General features: G+C 56.5%; 7 protein-coding genes across 7 annotated transcripts; 5 read left to right on the top strand and 2 right to left on the bottom strand.

The window, feature by feature from the left end:
- Positions 1 to 890: 890 nt before the first annotated feature.
- BXZ73DRAFT_39487 (uncharacterized protein) lies at positions 891 to 2,185 on the top strand (the record flags this gene model as incomplete). The annotated part of the gene is made up of 5 exons (XM_048018386.1): positions 891 to 1,048; positions 1,103 to 1,386; positions 1,454 to 1,760; positions 1,845 to 1,933; positions 2,004 to 2,185. 5 exons carry the CDS (start codon positions 891 to 893, stop codon positions 2,183 to 2,185), a joined length of 1,020 nt encoding a protein of 339 aa, XP_047882841.1.
- A 332-nt stretch (positions 2,186 to 2,517) lies between these two features.
- BXZ73DRAFT_39288 (uncharacterized protein) lies at positions 2,518 to 5,365 on the bottom strand (the record flags this gene model as incomplete). The annotated part of the gene is given in 5 exon segments (XM_048018347.1): positions 2,518 to 4,080; positions 4,116 to 4,153; positions 4,201 to 4,467; positions 4,485 to 4,797; positions 5,111 to 5,365. The coding sequence occupies 5 exon segments, from the start codon at positions 5,363 to 5,365 to the stop codon at positions 2,518 to 2,520; spliced, it is 2,436 nt and encodes an 811-aa protein (XP_047882840.1).
- Positions 5,366 to 5,984: 619 nt separating this feature from the next.
- On the top strand, positions 5,985 to 6,608 carry BXZ73DRAFT_96969 (DUF1764-domain-containing protein; the record flags this gene model as incomplete). Its single annotated transcript, XM_048027214.1, has 3 exons — positions 5,985 to 6,348; positions 6,400 to 6,468; positions 6,517 to 6,608. The coding sequence occupies 3 exons, from the start codon at positions 5,985 to 5,987 to the stop codon at positions 6,606 to 6,608; spliced, it is 525 nt and encodes a 174-aa protein (XP_047882839.1).
- Positions 6,609 to 7,519: 911 nt separating this feature from the next.
- BXZ73DRAFT_87366 (uncharacterized protein) lies at positions 7,520 to 9,771 on the top strand (the record flags this gene model as incomplete). Its single annotated transcript, XM_048024537.1, has 8 exons — positions 7,520 to 7,606; positions 7,681 to 7,814; positions 7,886 to 8,855; positions 8,880 to 8,903; positions 8,934 to 8,946; positions 8,968 to 9,180; positions 9,205 to 9,601; positions 9,654 to 9,771. 8 exons carry the CDS (start codon positions 7,520 to 7,522, stop codon positions 9,769 to 9,771), a joined length of 1,956 nt encoding a protein of 651 aa, XP_047882838.1.
- Positions 9,772 to 10,240: 469 nt separating this feature from the next.
- Positions 10,241 to 12,103, top strand: BXZ73DRAFT_87365 (uncharacterized protein; the record flags this gene model as incomplete). The annotated part of the gene is made up of 7 exons (XM_048024536.1): positions 10,241 to 10,312; positions 10,400 to 10,450; positions 10,474 to 10,671; positions 10,831 to 11,048; positions 11,103 to 11,223; positions 11,284 to 11,852; positions 11,908 to 12,103. 7 exons carry the CDS (start codon positions 10,241 to 10,243, stop codon positions 12,101 to 12,103), a joined length of 1,425 nt encoding a protein of 474 aa, XP_047882837.1.
- A 73-nt stretch (positions 12,104 to 12,176) lies between these two features.
- Positions 12,177 to 13,659, bottom strand: BXZ73DRAFT_87364 (Pkinase-domain-containing protein; the record flags this gene model as incomplete). Its single annotated transcript, XM_048024535.1, has 8 exons — positions 12,177 to 12,239; positions 12,301 to 12,364; positions 12,417 to 12,665; positions 12,688 to 12,771; positions 12,837 to 12,898; positions 12,921 to 13,119; positions 13,170 to 13,590; positions 13,620 to 13,659. The coding sequence occupies 8 exons, from the start codon at positions 13,657 to 13,659 to the stop codon at positions 12,177 to 12,179; spliced, it is 1,182 nt and encodes a 393-aa protein (XP_047882836.1).
- A 167-nt stretch (positions 13,660 to 13,826) lies between these two features.
- BXZ73DRAFT_87363 (nucleoporin) lies at positions 13,827 to 18,882 on the top strand (the record flags this gene model as incomplete). Its single annotated transcript, XM_048024534.1, has 22 exons — positions 13,827 to 14,052; positions 14,100 to 14,210; positions 14,261 to 14,357; positions 14,413 to 14,573; positions 14,597 to 14,827; positions 14,877 to 15,301; positions 15,322 to 15,839; positions 15,865 to 16,082; positions 16,135 to 16,240; positions 16,292 to 16,463; positions 16,526 to 16,623; positions 16,674 to 16,806; positions 16,853 to 16,912; positions 16,980 to 17,056; positions 17,106 to 17,191; positions 17,244 to 17,569; positions 17,628 to 17,770; positions 17,821 to 18,067; positions 18,121 to 18,241; positions 18,303 to 18,395; positions 18,447 to 18,589; positions 18,646 to 18,882. The coding sequence occupies 22 exons, from the start codon at positions 13,827 to 13,829 to the stop codon at positions 18,880 to 18,882; spliced, it is 4,029 nt and encodes a 1,342-aa protein (XP_047882835.1).
- Positions 18,883 to 19,223: the final 341 nt, after the last annotated feature.

Raw genomic sequence — 19,223 nt, 5'->3', positions numbered from 1 at the left:
ATCCTCTGGTATAGTGGCTCACCGTTTCCAGCTTCTCTTAGGCTTACCATCGCATCCCGTATAGGTCCTCGACGATCTCTCCACAGATGAGGATGAAGCCGTGCCATACTCCATCAACAACGAGGCATTGAGTAATGCCTACACTCGATTGCACACCCGAACCCTCGCCAGAACAATTCATGGAGAAGGATTTTTTGACTCTTGGACCGCTTCGTTAACTCCCCTTTTTTCGACCGTAAGGGTAGCCCATTTTTCGGGGATCCCTTCTGCTCAAAATTTTTTAGTTACGATCAGAGAGGCTCACAACAGTCATGCGGTCCGGAGGTTCAATCAGGCCAAATTCGCTAAAGCATGCGCGAAAATGCACTTTTCCGAGGGCAAAGCGAGTCATCGGCAACTGTCCGGGTGGTAAGTGCTTGCTTGCTCGTTGAAACCGAGATTCAACCCACGCGTCACGCAGATGTCAACACCATTGTCCAATCTGCCGACATGGTGGTGATAGCAAGCAGTGTCTCCGGCGGAGGATTGAATGGTATGTTGCCACGCACAGTAAAGGTCGGTCATTGTCATTGACAAAGCTATCATCTACATAGATCACGATGATGCATACAACAGAGAGGGGTCTCTCAGTGTATGGGACCATAGCAAATGTACGTGATCAGAAACTTGACTGCAACCCGCTTTGATATCCAATTCATTCCAGTGCATTTGCTCCATGGACATAGCCGAGGATCACAGCATTTCACTGTAAACGATGTTGCACTCGACCCTGCTTAGCGAGTTCACTCACTGGTTCACCATTTGCAAGTGTTGACTCGACCCATACAGCTCTCGTCGGTTCATTTCAGCAGGTAGAGACCACAAGGTCATTCTATGGCAGTTGGACGAACATGGAAGTGTTTCAAAGCTCAAGGAAGGTTTGCAAGTTTCTCCTCTTACTCTTCCGTGATTCATTAGCCAGTAAAATAGTCGAGTGTGAGGACAATCCTGAAGTGGTAAAGTTCCACCCTAGCTCAGAAAGACTCGTCGCTGTGCAATGCAACAACGGGTAATGCGTTCATGCTACTGATGATATAGTACATGCATGCTCACATGTACGCAGTTCAGTATTGCTCCTACATCCCCACGACAGCTTGGAACTTGCCGGCCGTCGTCCGCTCGTCGTCGCCCATCCGAAACACCATCATTTCACGGCGGACATGGTTTGGGGTGTAGAGGCCAGCCGAAACCACCTATTCGCATCCTCCGCGTCTCACGACTCCGGCTTCGAGGGCTTCCACAAGGCGTTCGACATCGTGACACGCAAGGAAGTCGCCAGGTTCAACGCCGGTGGAGAGGCATGCTGTACTCTCGCGCTCGAGACATCGGTCAGTACAGCGCTTGCCCGTCGTCTACCCTCCTGGCCTTACTCACGTCGCGTCTTCCAGGCAAATCCCTCTTCGTCGTCTCTGAGAAAGCACTGACGCGTCCGAAAACCCGAAGGCCGCCTACACCCTCCGCGTCTTCGAGGCCTCTAAACTCATCAGCCGCCCCGCGCAGACGGTCGAGCTCGAGCCTTTCTTAGCTCCCTTCGACCGCGACCGCACATACTCGGACGTCAACAGCATGTCCGTCAGCCCGGACGGGCTCTGCGTCGCGCTCGGGCGCACGGACAACTGGACGGACGTGTACGACACGCGTATGCTCACGAAGGGGCCTCTGCGCTCGTTCGGGCACGAGGGTGAGATAGAACCGGAGAGTGCGGAAACGGAGGGCAGCTCGTTGGGACAGCGGGATGGGCACGAGGGTGAGATGGCCCTGGGTGGTAGCTCGTCAGGACACGAGGATGGGACAGACCCGATGAGGAAGCGCATCACGACGTACGGGATCGTCAAGACGCAGTGGGTAAACGGCCCGCCGTACGGGTACGGGCTCGTCACGGGCGGGATTGACGGTGCGTGGCTGCTTGCGGAGGTTTGTGCACTTGGGGCAGAGGGCTGAGTGTGCGAAGTTGCTTTTTAAAGGCGACGTGAGGTTGTGGGACATCAAGCGTGCCGCGGATGACCCACTCAATGGGCGGGTGCTGGCTCACGGGGATAGTGATGTCGCGACGTTTTGTCTTGGGGACGTTTCTAAAGGAGAGATTCCCATCATTCTGTACGTGCTTTCCTTTCCCGTAGACGCAATACTGACAGCATCTTTGTAGAGGACAGCGCAGTGGAGAAGTCATTACTTACGAGATGAACCCCCGAGAAGACTAGCCAGAACCGCAGTTGCCGCGTACAGAACATCCATACTCTCATATCTCAATTCCCTGTGTCACGAGCTTGCAAGGCAAACCCACACCCCACGATGACCTACGCGATATCATATGATTATTCCAAGGTGGGCGGTCTACTTGAGGTAGCAGAATATACATCCATAGAGATACACGTACTGGTATAACATAGTCGAGAGCAGAGCCAAATCAGCGACTGGAAAACGCAGCCACACGAAGGGGATCCTGTGTGACCGTAACAACTGCCTCGCGCACCCCCATCACCCGACCCGCGCGAGACTCTCAAGCTCCGAGAAGAGCGCCGGCTCGAGCTCGTGCTGCATCATGAGCCCGAACGTGATGTCCTCCTGGTACGCACACAACATCCCGAGCCCGCGCTCGACGCGTGCGTCCCCATGCTCCCCATACCCGACCCCAAACGTGAGCGTCGGCGCGGCGGCGGCGTTCCCAACGTCGAACGAGTCCGCGGCGTCGTCGACGACCTTGAGGAGCTCGACCGCGCGCCGGAGCAGGTCCGCGAACATCCGCCGGCTCTCGGGCGGGAGGGTGATAACGAGCTTGCGGAGGAGGCGCATGACGACCTTGCTGAAGCCGAGCGCGGTGTCGCGCTTCGCGCGTTCCTTGAGCGACGGGGGCGCGAGAAATGCGAGTGAGTACAGGCAGAGGACGAGACGCTCGAGGTATGCTATCCACGATTCGCGCATGATCGCTTGGAAGTCATGATCTGTCACCGGCAGGCGGTGGACGAGGCCTTCGAAAAGCGTCCAAAGCCAGCGTTCGGGCACCGCCCGGGCGACGGCGCGACGGGAGTCGTCGAAGTGCGTGAAGCGAGCGAAGGCCTCGAGGGCGTGGTTGGCGAGCGAGGGGGGAGACGGAGGCTTGGGGTGCTGAAGGCTGATACCAGTCTGGAGGATATACTGAAAGGGGGAAATAGTTTCGGAGGTGTCCACGAGGTACGAAACGATGACTTCATACGTCCGACGGATCATGCGTTGCGTGGAGTTAGATTGGGAGGTAAGGTCGATATTCGTGTTGAAGCTGATGAGCATGTAGATGACCTCTCGGCGGATGGTGAGCAGGTCGGTGAGAGATAGGATGGGTGAGAGAGGGGTGGGCGGCGAGCCTTTCTTGAGCGGAGCTAGACTGCATAGGCGCATTAAGACGGGAACAAGTTTAGGATGTTTTGCGAGGTACGTTGCGCTGGCTTCGTCGCCTTGTGAAATGCTACGAATGATGAATACGACGTTGAGAACGACATCTGCTCGTCGTGGCCCTGGCCCAGCTTTGAGATCTTTTGTGCCTTGGCCCACGTGAAGAGCGGCGAACGGCTTCCCCTCGTCTTCAACGATCAAGTCCAAAAGGTGCTTGTGAGTGAGAAGGGGCGCATCGTCGTTGGATTCGCCTGAATCTTCCATCCCGTCGAAGGCGAAGTCTTCAACGAGATCAACTGCCTCATCCAGCAACTCGGGAGCTTGTGCTATTGGGAAGCCGACTTCACGTTCACGGGAGTGTTGCGTCTGTGGGCGAACAAGAGCGAGCAATCCAAAGGTTGCTAGCGAGTACGACAGCTCGGTGGATATACGGGAGCGTAGGGAGAGCGTCAAGGCGTCGATGTCGACATGGCCGAACTCGTCGCTGTGCTTGATTGGCCTATTGGTCATACGGATCCATTCGGTTTGAATAGCGTCCAGATCTCGACCTCCGTGCGTCGGTAATTCGGGCGCAAATGGCACATATTCAATCTTTCGCCGTGACGGCTGGCGTATGGTACGAGTGATGGTGGCACCGCTGGTTCGGGGGCGCTCGGTGCTATGGACTATTCTCTATGATCAGTAGTGACCCCCCGAAGATGATTGACTAGACTTACCGACCGTGAATCCGACACATCCGACCCTCCTGACAGACACTTAGACATAGATAAAGAAGGGAACATACGGGCGTACCTGTTTTTTGTCTAGCTCGTTTCGCATCGATCTCAACTGCTTCCTGCATCTTCCGCTTCCGAGTCTCCATGTCGTCGCTGCCAATATCCACGGAGCCATTCGGCGCGAGCGAAGGCATGTTTGGGAAACCTCCCGCAGTCATCTTAGGCATAGGCATCACACCTGCGCCATTCATAGCGGGCATGGTGGCCCCGTTCGTTGCCATCGCTCCTGGCATCCCTCCGCCTGACCACAGCGAGTTGAATAAGAGGTTGGGCTGGATAGTGCCTAGGACAAGGACTCACCAGGATGTGCGCCCCCGATGGGTCGAGCCGCATTGACCGGAGGAATCCCTCCTGGCGGCATCATATTCTGGTTCATGTTGGGATTCATGCCAGGGTTCATGCCAGGGTTCATGCCGGTGTTCATTCCTGGTCGCATTTGGCGTTGACGCTGCTCCATCATGTTCCTGCGGTATGCCTCTTCAAATGGACCGAGGAGGGCGTTGTAATACCTCTCGAGGGTACCGACGAGAGGGAGTTCTCCTTGCTCGCTAGGCATGGTTTCGGGTAGGGCGAGTTGCATGCGGATCACATTCCAGCTGTTGGCGCCTTGGACCTGTTATGCCAGAAGAAGTCAGCCGAGTGTTCGGGTAGGCTCACGAGATGAGGCAATGGAACAGGCGGGTACTGGTACGCCAACGTAACGAGACGCGGTTCGCGCGCCAGCATGCGCGTCGACGAGAGCTAGAAGCACGGAGGGGGGATGAGACGCGTCGGTTTGCAAGCGTGCCTGCATAAACACGCTGGAGAAGGGGAAGACACCCGCTCCGGGAGGGGAACGACCAATCGGGATCCTGCGGCGAGTGCCACGCGCAGAGGGAAGAGAGTGTGGGGTAGAAGGATGGGGAACTCTCAAAGCATTTACGTACCGCGGCGCTGCCTCCGGACGAAGTTACGAGTCCCCAGAGCCTGAAGAGGTCGAGGTCGCGGCCAGCAAGCTTGACGACACCGAGGTCGGTGTGGGAGACTTCCAGAGACTTCCAGGGCATGTTCGCGGGGTCAAAGTTGGCGGGGAGCGGGACGCCTGTTAGCTGGGGTGGGAGGGGAGTACCGCGGTTGGCCATGAGGGTCGCGAGGCCGTGAAGCCAGTTGCGGCGGCGCTGCTTGTGGGCGTCGGGCTGCATGGGTGCATTCTGCGAGGACGGCTGCGGGGGCTGCGGGGACGCGGGGTTAGGTGAGGGGATGCGTGGGGGACGGGGAGGTCGGGAAACATACGTTCATGGACGAGTTTGACGCCAGGAGATCGGGGACGGGAGGAAAGGGATGGCTGTCCTGGGGCGCGGGGTCCGGGCGGGACGTGTTCATCGACAATCCGCCGAAATAAGACGCCGAGGTTCCGCCAGGCGCAGAGCGGTTGGCGGTCTTTGCGAGACTCGTGGCCTGCAGCGCGGCCATCTGCTTCGCGGTGAGCGGGTCGAGATTGAAGCCCAGGGCGGGGCCCGCTGGATCAGAGATGCCGTTGGCAGGGGGCGCAAACGGCGAGGCGACGTTCGGGAGATGGTGCTGCCTGTAGTCGGCGGGTCAGCGGGTGCACTGGGCACGCTCCAGTGCTAGCACGGCGAGAGACGCACATCGCAACTGAATGTCCGAGGCAGCTGCCGTTCTCTGTTCACTCGCAAGTGGCCTCCAGACCCTCGACGTCGCTGCCGACCGCCCTGCGAACGACGCCCAAGGACCCCAGCACAGCCGTGGGACCCGCGTGACTCTGCGTCCGCGCGCCTGTTCTCCTTCATTTTCGCCCCCATGCCCCCCTCCGAAATTGACGCCATCTTTGCCTCCAAGCCCAAGGCGGCTCCCCCAAAGGCGTCCACGTCCTCCATAGCCCTTCTCTCTAAAAAGAAGGACAAAGCCGCGGCCAAGCCCGCGCCCCGTGCCTCTGGGAAACGCAAACGCGAAGACGATGCGTCCGCCGAGGACGCTGAGCCCAGCAAGCCTCCAAAGCGGCAGGTACCAGAGACAGTGTTTGGTCCTTCTTCTTCGTCATCCAAAGGCAGGGTAAGGTCTGTCAAAGCAGCCAAACCCGTGCCTGCCACTGTCAGGCCCCAACGACCCAAGAAGGACCGGGAGGAGGACGATCGTTTCAAGGACTCCCGGGGCACTGGCCCTCGTGCGTACCGGCCTATCTTTGTCATCGCCCTTCTGACATTCTGTACTCCAGGTCGGAAAACCGAGGAAGGATTCGCCATATATAAGGAAGATGAACTTGGAATTACCGCGCAAGGCGGAGGTGAGTGCAGCTCAGTTTTAACCGACCATTGGCTGATCGTCCGTGCAGACACTCCCTTATGTCCTTTTGACTGTCAATGTTGTGAGTATATCACGACTTTCGTCTACGCCGTTGGGTTGACTCCCAGCTCAGGTTTCTAGGTGTATCTGTACTCCCGACGGTTGTAGCATATTTTCCTCTCAGCCCCCGTGTGAATTGCTCTCTTCTCGGCTCTTTCGAAGCCTTGTCTACCGCTTCGGCAATGGTAGTTCGAGGTCAATGTGTAGCCAAGACTAACTCTGTAGTCCTCGTGCACATTCAAAGCTGTGCCTTCACGGTCTTGACTGATGGCATGCTACGTCTGAGGAAAACATCACTTGTCTCGATTCGCTGTTTCGTGTGTAAGGTGGGCCTAGTGTTTTCGTTCTGCGTCGTGTTCAAGTCTCATGTGCTTCTAGTTACAGCGTACTTCCAATATATTTTCTTCGCGCATACCTTGGATATACACCCGCCTGAGTTTCGCTGGCTGCTAAGGTATCCTCCGTTGACGTCGCACTCCATGGCATCGAGGTCAAATCGTGCCAGAATTGTCGTCTACGGTCCTACAGGGTACTCATCATATGCCTACTTGGTAGAAGTCCTGGGTAGATATTTTTTGGAGATTTGCCATAATTTGAGATCTTTTCCATTGACCTGTCTAGGAAGATCTCGAGTGCAGTGTGACATGACTCGGGAATGAAATGTTACAATGTATTTGCGTAACACGCAGAACGTATCACTGTCCCAGGCGTGAGGGAGTCGGAGATTCCGCGAGCATTGCCAGCTTGTTCGAAGAGGAGGTACTGGTTGTGCGCGAATGCGCGAGTGGAGCGGGAAAAGAGAGGGCAAGGACGTCTACTGCGAGATGCGCCACCTGCACAGAGTTGTGACCTCATCTCCGTCTATTAGGCGCACTGGTCGGCGCATATGCTCACCCTCTCCTTTCCCCACCATGCTCTCCATCTTCCCTGCTAATTCGTCTACTTCTCTACAAACGCACTCGCCTCTCCTTCTCAGTTTCGCTTTCCGCACCATGACCTCGGACGAGCCCCCGACATATACTCAAGAGCCGTCTGAGGCCGATGCCCCGCTCTCGGACGACTCGGACGACCTCAGTTTCGTCTCTGCCCCGGACGCTGCGAGCGATATCGATGGCACAGAACCGCCACCCTCGGCCTTCGCGCTGGTCCCCAGATTGTCGTTATTCCCGTCGCCGAAGGTGGGGTATCCTTCCAGAAGGGTTTCCTCGGTGCAGACAACGAGCATGCGGCAGTTGAGGGGGAGCTCCAGATCAAGACAGCGCAGGCGGGCTTCAGATGGCAGAAAGTGTGAGTGTATCCCTGCACCGCCCTCTTGGGTTCCCAGGGGCGAGCCACTGAGAACGCGATCTCGACGGCAGCACCGTCGGTCTCAAGTCCGTCGAGAAGACCCAAGCACGTGAGATCGAGCTTGCGCACACCGAGCAGATCCTCGCTGCTACACCCGACCCTTCGCCTCAGCAACGGTCAAGCTTTCCATTCGCTATCCCGCTCCCCGCCGACACGCCACAATGCATACACACCGCGCGCTCCTCGCTCACGCACATTCTTACCGCGTCGGTGATTCCTCTGGACGAAGGTATCCCGCCTCTCCGTCGGTCATACTTTGTTCATACCCGAAGGTACACCTCGCACACCCACGACCTCCATCCGGCCCCGGAGACATGGACTATGGCAGAGCCGAGCGAGGTGGAGGTCCAGCTTCCGCGCACGACGTTTAAGGCTGGAGAACCGCTTCCCATTTACATCACCGTGCCCACGCCTTCTGCGGACCTGGTCGTCGAGCATGGGTTGCGCTTACGGAATCTACGCGCGGAGCTCGTCCGCGCTATACATACCAAGGATGACGATGCGGGTAGCCACAATCTAGCCGACGCCGATTTCACAGCCCTACCCGACGACGACGAAGGAGAGCCTTCCACCCCTTCTCAGAAACGCCCACCCCCCATTCCTTCCACCTCGCGGCAAGCGCCAGATTTTCAGCCAATGGAGAAGGAACACGGTGAACGAAAGGTTGTAGCTCTTTCTGGCGCGTCGTGTCGACTCCACCCATCCCGTCCACTCCGCATTCGTCTGGTCCTGCACCCACCCACCGACTCCCCACGACCCGGCTCACCACATGGTCTTCCGTCCGACGAACTCTCCTCGGCTGAGCTGGATACAGACTGTGCGTCAATTACCCAATCGACACCCCTGCATTCCGTCTCGTTCCGGTTGCTTGTGCACGCGACATTCATGAACATGTCCAACCATACCGAACGCGTCTCGACGCAACACATACCTCTGTTCATCATCCCTCCTTCCGCGCCGCTCCCTGAGGTCGAGCCGTCCGTGGACGCTGCCTACCTGAAAAAGCACGACCAACCGCCGAGTCGGACAGTGCGGCTGGACGACATGGAAGTACCTCAGTACTCAGAAGCGGGTCCTAGTGCCGTTGCTGGAGCGCCTCCTCCCTTCGAGGAGCGCGAGGCCCCACCACCCTTTTTCACTTCTGAGGCGGAAGCATCTACATCCACCCGGCTGCCCACGTTCTTGGAATCAGAAGCCTCGACTTCACGACTCCCCACGTTCCTCGAGTCTGAACAAGAGATCTATGTCCCTCCCGATGAAGACCTGAACATCGTCGCCCCGAGCACATCGGCTCTTGCGCAAATGCGTCCCGCTGTCTTCCAGGGCGAAGGCGAACTCTTCGGTTTCGTGTCTGCCGACCAGTTTGATGGCTACGCCGACGCGCCCCCTCAACGTTCAGATACGCCTCCCCCGAGTCTCGAGATGGCCACGCATGATGCGAACGTAACCGGGCTCGCGACCATGGCCCCCGCCGAAGCGGACGCGGCCATCGAAGCCCTCGGTCTCGCACTCGACCAGCAGAACATCGCTCGACGAAACAGTGAGAGCGCAAGTGTTCACGGGCACGACGTCGACGATCCCCTCCCGCCACCTCCACCACCCATGGACGACCCATCGGACCCGCCGCCGTCCATCGACTCGGAGGAGTTCCGGGCGCCAGGCGCGGCGGTCGCGCACGACTCCCCACCTCGGACGCAGAGCCCGCCGGTGCCGCGCGGGGCGGCACCGTCTCTCCCGCCGCCCCGCCACATCTGGATCATGCGGAAACGCGTGGCGAAGGAGAAACCATGGGCATGCGCCGCCGCCGTATCGGGTGCCGGATATTGGGCATGACGAGCACGGGGATCATGAGCGGGTGGTGCATCCACCGCCGTACATGGATCTCGTGCACGAGTAACAGTGAAATCTGGGGTGCTCACGGATTCTGTTCGCCTACTCTTGTGCATTACTTTAGTTCCGATTGTCACAAACGTTGCTTCCCGGCCTCGTTGCCACAAAGACTTTCGCTCGCTTCCGCGTCCACGTTTGTATTGTTCGATATTTTGCACACATGTATGTACAACACGCCATCAGCCAACAATAGAATGCAAAATCAGCCTCGTAGACATTGCTTAAGTTAGAATAGAACATTCAATTCGACAGATCAGTCATAAATCACGTGTTGGAGCGTCTCTGGGGTTGAAAACCCTAACCCCGACGTGACGTGAGCCAAACTCTAACCCCCGTACAAGGTTACCTCCCGCCGCCCTCGACATCGAGTCCGCAATCCCCACACCATGGTACTTGGCTCTCCGACGACGATCCAGAACGCCAGTAGCATCTGACATGTGTAAACGATACAGGCGATATTCCAAGATGTGAACGGAATGGCGGTCAAGTTTTTCATTCAGAAGGACATTCCACAGGAGATCCAAGCAGAAGTGTGCGAGACCATCACCGTGCGTACCTCCTCCTACACCTATTCTTGCGCCCGCTCATGAGACATGCGCATCATTCCGATCCATATGTACACCTCTGTGGCACAGTCGCTTGGTGGTCGAGTCGAGTCCAAGGTGCCGCGCGCGGGCTTCGTGCTTGTACAACCGGGACGGCAGAAGAGGAGCGTCTGCGGTTGTGCTGGGCGACACCGGAGCGACCAGACAGGTACTTCGTGCCGTACACGTACGTGGAGGCGTGCAAAATCTCGGGCATGCTCCTCAAGCAGATCTTCGTCCACGACGGGCAGTCAATCCGGATGCACATAGACTCGAGCATCGCGAACGTGAACGTGCGCGCGGCGCTGTCCACGCGCATCATGGTGTGTCTCCCTCTCTTGCTTCTCCATCTCTCTCTGTGTACGCCACGCAAGCGGCTGGACAGGCTATGGGAGGACTCCATGATCGCTGGGATCTTGGGTCCAGGGCGCGCGCAGGGGGTGGCGGCTTCCGCGGAGCGTGTGCTCACCGTGTGGGTGCAGCATTCCGGCGGCGATCCCACCGCAAGCGCTCAGTCCGCGCGCGTTATCCTCGCGGACCCGAACACGGAGATTTTCCAGCACCTGGTGAAGACGTACCAGGCCGAACCGGACAAGTTCGTCGAGTCATACCTGTGGGTCAAGAAATGCATCGAGAAGGGGCAGGTCATCTATACCCCCGTCGTCTACAAGAACCCTGGCGGGCGCCGGCCCGGAGAAGAGTGCGTCTTGAGCTTGTTGCCCGCATGCTTCCTCTGGCTAACGCAGCGCCGCAGGCGAACGCAGTTCACAGAACTCGATGAGGAGCATCTTTGCGCGTGGATCGCGGCGAAGATTCCGTACAAAGAGACGGGCGGTCGGACAGGCAACAGGCTGTATCAGCAGCTGTGCGAAATGGTGCGTTCCATGGACTTCACGGGTGGTTGACCGGATGGCTGACCACTCGCACGGCTGAAGGCAGAGGATCCGGAGTACGCCTGGGTGACACGGCATACCTGGCAATCCTGGCGCGAACGCTACAAGAAGAACGCCACGCGTCTCGATACGAAGATCGCGGAGATTGTCGACCAGAAGAAGCCCGCGCACGGAGAGAAGGGCCAGTACGGCTACGTCCGCAAGCCAGAGGAGAAGCCCAAGCGCGTCCGGAAGAAGCGCAATGCGAATGGCGACGTGGCTGACCCCATCGCAGGCCCCTCCGGTCTGCACGCACTCGAGTACGCTGTGCCCATGCCCGTCCCCATTCCGCCGGCCCTCCAGGGGGTGATTGGACAACTCGGCGGTCCGAATGACGCGTTCAACCCGATCGTGTACTCCGGGCAGACAGCGGTCTTCCAACACATACCGACTCCCGCACCTCCGCAACCTCAGCAGGCAAACCAGATGACCCTCATCACCGAGAAGCGTGAAGAGGAGATGGAAGACGAGGACGAGTGGGCGATACGCGAAGGAGATGCGCCTCAGCCGGCTTGGGCGAAGCGCAAGCCAGCCGAAGAGGAGGAGGGTCCAAACAAGAGGATGCGGACAACGTTGGGTGTTAAGCTTAAAATCACATACGAGCGACACGCTTACACTGTCAAACAGCCCGCCGGAAGAGTCATTACATCCGATTGATCAAGCAGTACGCGGCATCGCACGAGAATTTAGGTTCACAGTGGAGGAGGTACAGGAGTACTACGACAAGTGCGGTGACCCGGAACGGACAAGACTCCGTTTCATGAAGATGAGGGAGCTGCTCGATAACTTCAAGGACGATGATCAGATGCTACCTGTTGTATGAGGGCTATCGGGACTTTAGCCATGGGCGATGCAGTGTAATTCTATATTTCTCCCACTTCGTCCGCGGAATGCATTCAGTCGAATTCCGTCAGAAGCTTGTAGTCTGCAGCTCTTGCTGGAGCCGACGGACTATCCGGCTTTCGCCGCCTGCAGTGAACAGATATTAACTCGCGTCATACCCAGCACATGGCGACGTACTTCTCCCGGCTGCGGCAGAGGGAAAGACCCAAAGAGATCGGGGTGTTTCGGTAGTGGCGATTCGCTGAAATAGCCGAACCTCAATGTCATGGTTGTCTAGTGTATCTTTTGCTTACCTGAAATACGGATGTTTTAATGCTTCCTCAGCGGATATTCTCTCCTCAGGGTCGTAAGCGAGTAGGCGTGAGAGTAGATCTATTCCGGCGGCAGTTATGTATGGAAACTTTTGCCGCAACTGAGGGAGGTGGGGGGTAGGAAGAGTGATGGTTTGAGCAAGGGCATCGTCTGGTAGTCCGGCCAGGTCTGGTTCGTTGGGGGCCCAAGAAGCTTGAAGATCATGGAAATCATCTCTATCTCTCCTTTGGCTTGGAAGAGAGGTCATTCAACAGCAGCTCGGCGAAGATGCAGCCGACCGACCACATGTCGACCGCCGTTGAGTATGTCGTCGCGCCAAGGAGAATCTCAGGCGCACTGGACATGACATAGAATAGATTGAAAGTGTGGACTTCGTAGTATACAGGTAGTATCGTACATACCGATACCACAGAGTGACCACGAGCTGTGTCAATCCACCAACACCCACGGGTCTCCGTATCGTCTTGCAAGCCCGAATCCGCGACTTTGATCGTTCCTCGATTGTTCATAAGTAGATTACTGGTTTTGAGGTCTCGGTGGAGGATCCAGCGTTCATGACAATGGGCCACGGCGGAAAGCAACTGGAGAGTAAGGGTCTTCACTTCAGACTGCAAGAATGGTGCCGGCATGACGGTGAGGAGGGTCTTGAGGTCATGCTCTATAAAGTCCATGACGATGAACACCCTGACGGAACCTCAGTATCGAGGTCAATGGGCAGAGAGAATAGGACGAACTGAGTCAAAGTATCGCCAACAACAACCTCTCGTATGCCGACTACGTTCTCGTGCTTGCACACCATGAGCGCATTGACTTCTCGCAGCGCCGTGATTGGAAAACCGTGTTTTTCTTCTTCGAGCTTCAGCTTCTTGAGTGCGACGATGTCTCCAGTCTGCTTGTCCCGGGCTCTGAATACTACACCATAGGAACCCTCTTCGATGGAGTTCAGGCGTTCATAACAATAGACGGAGCGAGAGGGCAGCAGCGGAGGATGGGCTGTCCTTGGAGGAACAAACAAACTATGCGTAGCCCTTGTCTGCTTCGGCGCAGCAACCTGGGACGGTGTGGGGGTCGAGACGCGATCCGGGGTGCGGGCCTTGTCCGGCGTCGTGGCCTTGGACTTCGGGCGACGCTTAGGGGCGGGTTCTCCGGCGGCGGCTGGTCTTCGTCGATGTCCCAACGCGAACGTTTTCGAGAAGGTGTGGATGGGCCTGCGACGTCCGACATGCGAAGAACAAAAGCAGGGGGAGAAGGAGGAGTACAAGACCTATCTAGGGGAGAGTTCAGGCGCGCGACGTTGCGCGAACAAAAAGTCGCGCGCGCAAGACGCGTGATCGAGCAGCGCCGCGCTGGTTCAAGTCTTGCTCTCCCCCGCCACCTCCCCCGCCGCCCCTATGGCCTTCCGGGCATCTCTCGCTGCCCCCCAAAACTTCGCGTCGACATCCACGTTTGGCTCCGCCCTCGGGTCCACCAATGGCAGCAAGTTTGGCAAGCAGGCGCAGGCCGCGTCGAAGCCCGCGGTGGTCCTCGACCTCCCCGCTCTGCAGGCAGCCAGTCGTGTTCTGCTGGAACAGCTCACGAAGGACGCGCAGATGATCCCCGACCTCGGAGACATGATAAGTGAGCATTGAAGCTTGGAGCGCGACACGGTGCTTACGCCGAAGCAGCCGGGATGCCCTCTTCTTCCTCATACACCGTGTTCCCGGACGATTACCGCGCCCCATTCCAGAAGCGGAGACACATAGGTATTCCGGAGAGTCTATGGCAATATTACACATGTGAGTGTTCTCTAACGTGTACTATATTCGTGCACAAACAATGCTCTCAGCCACACAACTCGCCACGCACATGGGTCTGCTGCCCGAGATTGAGCGGGTGTGGATTGCCATTGACCACAATCTCTTTTTGTGGGATTATGTGGAAGGGTGCGTATTTAGAACACTGCGGTGACACTGTCGTTGTTGTTAATGTCTTGTACAGCCAAGAGCTCAGCTCGTACGTCGACCAACCCGACGTGATCACGAATGTGGCACTGGTGAAGCCTAAGAGTGGGGTGTTCATCGACGACATTACCTCCCTTTTGGTCATATGCACTCCCATCACGGTTCTCCTCATTGGCGTCTCAACGCATCCAGTCCCTGGTCCGAACAATACGACTCGCAAGAAATCAAGCTGTACGCCACTGACATGTCCATTGCATGTGACGTCGAAATGACTGCCGTTATTGGGACACCAGACGGCCGCATCTTCATGAACGGTTCGCAAGACGGCCATCTGTATGAGCTGCATTATCAGGAGAAGGAGGGCTGGTTTGGTAAAAGAGTGCAGCTGATCAACCACTCAGTTGGTGGGGTGCAAAGTCTACTACCAATGTTGGGTTCATCCAACGCGGAAGGTACAACATCTGTTGAACACCAGCCGAATTCTTGTTGACTGTCTTTCAGACGGAATCGCGGACCTCATCGCAGACCCGGCCCGAAACTGCTTCTACACTCGGACGTCCAACAACACTATTTCAATCTGGCGAACCAACGGCGAAAAGCACGTCCAGCTCGTACAGACTCTGTCCAACCTTTACAAAGCAGCGCAAGACAAAGTTCCTGGATCACCTGCGCTGACACCTCAAAGCTTCAAGATCATTGCACTCCACGTTGTCGATCCCAGCGAGTCGCGAGCCGGTGTTCAATTGGTGGCCGTAACGAAGAACGGTGTGCGACTATACTTCTCGCCCTCGTCGTATGGTATGGGATATGGATGGGGCTCGACCAATAACACGGGAACACGACCACTCTCCCTCGTTCACGTTCGCCTTCCGCCTCCCAACCTCATTCATCCAGATGAGCAAGGTCGCAGTTCCAGAATACTCACGGTGGCTACGGCGCGGGTCAGGCTCAGTCAGCCCCTCCTCGTCCTTATATCCTTTCCAGTCTCGGCATGTCATGCTACGAACTCGGTGTCGACATTGCCGTCCAGACAGCAGATGTTGCGGACACCGACTACATCCTATGCATATCCCCAGACCTCACACAGATCGCACAAATGGGACAGGGGCAGGTGCCGACAATCCAGCAGGCCCATCCCGCCTATGGTGCGGCTCCGGGGCCCAGCCGCATTCCCCTTACCGAACGCGCAACACTTCTGCCGATTGCTGGAATTACGTGGGCCATCGCGCCAGCTCCTCGTTCGAAGTACTCGCTGGTAACATCCGCGCCTGCTAACACACCAACACCCTTGGTCACCAACGAACTGGCTACCCAGTTCACTGAGCCAGCTCGTCAGTATATCATCCTCAACAATGGCGGACTTCATTGGATCGTCAAGAGGAGGGCGGTCGACGCAGTTAAAGATGCTATCGAGGAGTTCCAAGTCGAGAGGAATCCACAGGCTCTTGTTGCATTCCGCGATAGGTAAAGCATTCGATTCAAGTCTAAGCCTATGCACCCCACTTAACCTGTGGCAGTTATGGCGCGACCAGACATGTGCCATGCTACTTGCCATTGCGAGCGGAAACACTTTCCTCGACCCCATGGAGCAGTCGCCTGTCGGTGCGATGAGTCGCGTTAGTCCGGAACTTGCAAGCGTTGCCAGGCAAGCATTCTATGACTTCGGTGACCGGCCAGGCTGGACAGAACGCGTCACATATGGCACGGGTAAGTCGATTAGATGGCTATGATGCGTTGTATGAGTGCTCATCCTTCTCAGCCGATGCTTCGGGAACTGCGACGTTCAGTGGCAGACGTGAAGGTTTTGCTCTGTACCTTGCGCGCCTCGTCCGTCCCTTCTGGAAGGTCCTCATCACCAAGGCTGGGTATGTGTTGGAACCTCAGCGGTTACCGTGACTTACTGATGCAAAGCCTAGCCCTGGTGGTCTGCAGGATCTGAATGTACCGGATGACGTGCTGGTCACCGCACAGAAGAACCTTCACGCGCTGAAGGAACTTCTCGATACCAACCCGTATCTGTTCCACTCCGCTCCTGGAGACCACACCGGGGCTCGTTCGGCGTCTGTCAGTGAGCAAGAAGCGTGGAAGGTACGTCTTTCAAGTCGTACATATCCCATAGATGTTGACTTCTCCATACAGGCAGAGCAAAGTTCGGTATCCCAGTTGCTAATCTGCTCAGCCGTGCGATTGAAGCCATCTCGTTCGTGCTGCTACTCAGCGACCATAAGCTGGGCGAGTTGATCTCTCAGTACGTCTTGATTCTTTACTGTGGTTGTCATTGCGGCTAACATTCCTCAGTTGCGAGCCTGACATGCAAAAGCTTGTTAGCTCGTTGACCTTTGAGGACCTTATCGCTGCCGACAAGGGCGTAACGGTTGCTCGTGCGCTTGTCAACGTCATCATCAACCAGCAGATTGGCCAGCAGATCAGCGTGAGTCTTATAGGAACAGGTATGAAAGTAGCTAATCTCCGTTCAGGTCGATACCATCAGCGAAGTCTTGCAACAACGGTGTGGATCGTTCTGCAGCACGGACGACGTCATGCTGTACAAGGTGTGCCAACCGCTCGCTGTGTTGTGTTTTTCTGCCAACACCGGTTTCATAGGCGCGCGAGAACGTTCGCAAGGCAGTAGAGACTCGCAATCCAGTGGAGCGTCAGACCTTGCTTGGAGAGTCCCTTCGGTACGTCCGAATTTTTTATTTTGATCAGTACATTCACACATCTCGCCAGCCTCTTCATGAAGGGCGCTCGCAACCTGGAGTTCGAGAAGCTGCAGGAGATCTGTGGGGACTACCAGCAACTCAGCTATGCCAAAGGTTAGTTGATCTCAACTGATTTCCATGGCTGACACTGACGATCCAATCACAGGGGCCGTCGAACTGCCACTGCATTGCGCGCAGGCTCGTGACACCGACCTCCAGGGACAAGAGTACTGGATCGCGGGATGCCCTGCCAACGATCCCCGTGCAGCCTTGTGGGAATCGCGTCGGCAATGTTATGAGCTCGTCTTGGACTCTCTGTCTGTCTTTGAGGAGCGCAGTGCACCGGGGAAGCAAAGCGTCAAGCAAATCGACGATCCGGAAACCGTCAGAGGGCATGCCTACGAGCTGGCTTTTGCCAGTGAGGACGAGATGTTCCACTCCACCCTGTACGAGTGGTTGATCGGCCGTGGCATGGCGGACGAACTTCTTGAGGTACGACCTCCTTCTGTGTGAGACCTTGATCGAGCTGTGATTAACGTTACCTATTCAGATGCGGCCAGCTTACCTCGAAGCGCATCTGAGGCGCGAACCGATCACGGTGGAGAAGTTCCAGTTCTTGTGGCAGTTCTATGTCAAGGATGGTCAGCCGTTACGCGCCGCGGAAGTCCTGGGTATCCTCGCGGAATCGACAGAGTAAGTCTTCGAGATTCGAGCACATGCCCACGTAGCTCACTCCATTGTAGCTTCAACTTGTCTCTTGAGGCGAGACTTGAATACCTGACGCTCGCCGTCAGTAACGCCAAGTCGCATCCTGTATCCGTCGGAGGCAGACACGAGACGGCCATTGCCTTCCTCACGGACCTCGAAGAGAAGCTGGAGGTTGCGCAAGTGCAACTGGAATTGCACAATACACTGTCGCCACGACAACTCGAGCCCGACGTCGCAGATCGGTTCAAGGCGCTGTCGTTCCGACTGTACAATATCACAGAGGTATGTTTGGTGGTATACGTGTCTCTTGAACGAGCACTCACGGCGCCATGTAGCTCTACCAGCTATTCGCCGACCCCTTGGACCTCCCTCTTGTCAAGCTGCTTATCCTCCACGTATCAGAGCACCGTGACGATAGCATTGTTCGCCCGATATGGAACAAGATCTTCGAAGAAGGTATATACCAATCTCAGGGCTTGGGATTGCTAGTGACTCAAATCATTCCTAGCCATCGCAGAAGCGGATGCACAGACGGCGGCAGATCGGATTGTGGCCACGGTCATCCCTCTGGGACAACGTTTTTATCCTTCAGAGAGTGCATTCCCGCTTCGTGAGTAAGGTATCTACTCCATCGACGCTTTGCTGACCATCATTTCACCAGAACATGTCGCTTCGCTACTCGTGCGATTCTCCTTGGCGCACAAGGGCGATATCCCGTACGGGTGGGCACCACGGATACTTGTCAAGTGCGGCGTTCCATTTCCAGAAGTCTGGGACATCTTGCATGAGATGTACGAGTCACAGGTAAAGCCAGTATTACCATCTGTCAACAGTGCAAATCTCTAATTTTGTTGATGAAGGTGCCGCCTTTCAATGAGCAAGCGAATGTACAGGCGATTTCTTCCGACATCGCAGTGCTTCTAAGCGACTGGGTCGATGAGGCCAAGCGACCTCAGTCTGCGGCCGCGCGCGATGAGTTCCCTGTGTTCCGTATAGACCAGGCAGTGGAGCAGTATCTAACCGAAGTAGAGCCCAGTCGAACGGAAACAAAAGTCACGTACGAGGCGATCAAGCGACAGCTTAGACGCCATTGGTAGTGTAGATGTCGCACATTCTAGCCATGTATAATACGGCAGTCCCATAGTTTTGAGTCGCTCCATCTGGGTCGAGCTTTTGGCGCTCGAAGCCACGCGTCATCAGCACGGTTTACACGCAGTCGGTTCCTGGTTTGATACTATCACTTCCACCCACACGCCTGCCTAGTGACTAATATCCCAAAGGTATCGAGGATACTAATGGAAGGACTTGCTCGTCGGGATCCCGAGATTGCCCAGGACTTCATACAGCTACTATTTTCCAAACTTCAGCAGAGGCGGCAGGAGCTGGAAAATTTACGCAAGCTCGTGAGTAACACATGGCCTGGGTGTTTCGAAGTACC

This window comes from Epithele typhae, assembly GCF_022376455.1.
Source record: "Epithele typhae strain CBS 203.58 chromosome Unknown BXZ73scaffold_3, whole genome shotgun sequence".
Lineage (NCBI taxonomy): Eukaryota > Fungi > Basidiomycota > Agaricomycetes > Polyporales > Epitheliaceae > Epithele > Epithele typhae.
This window is presented reverse-complemented; position numbering and strand designations above follow the sequence as displayed.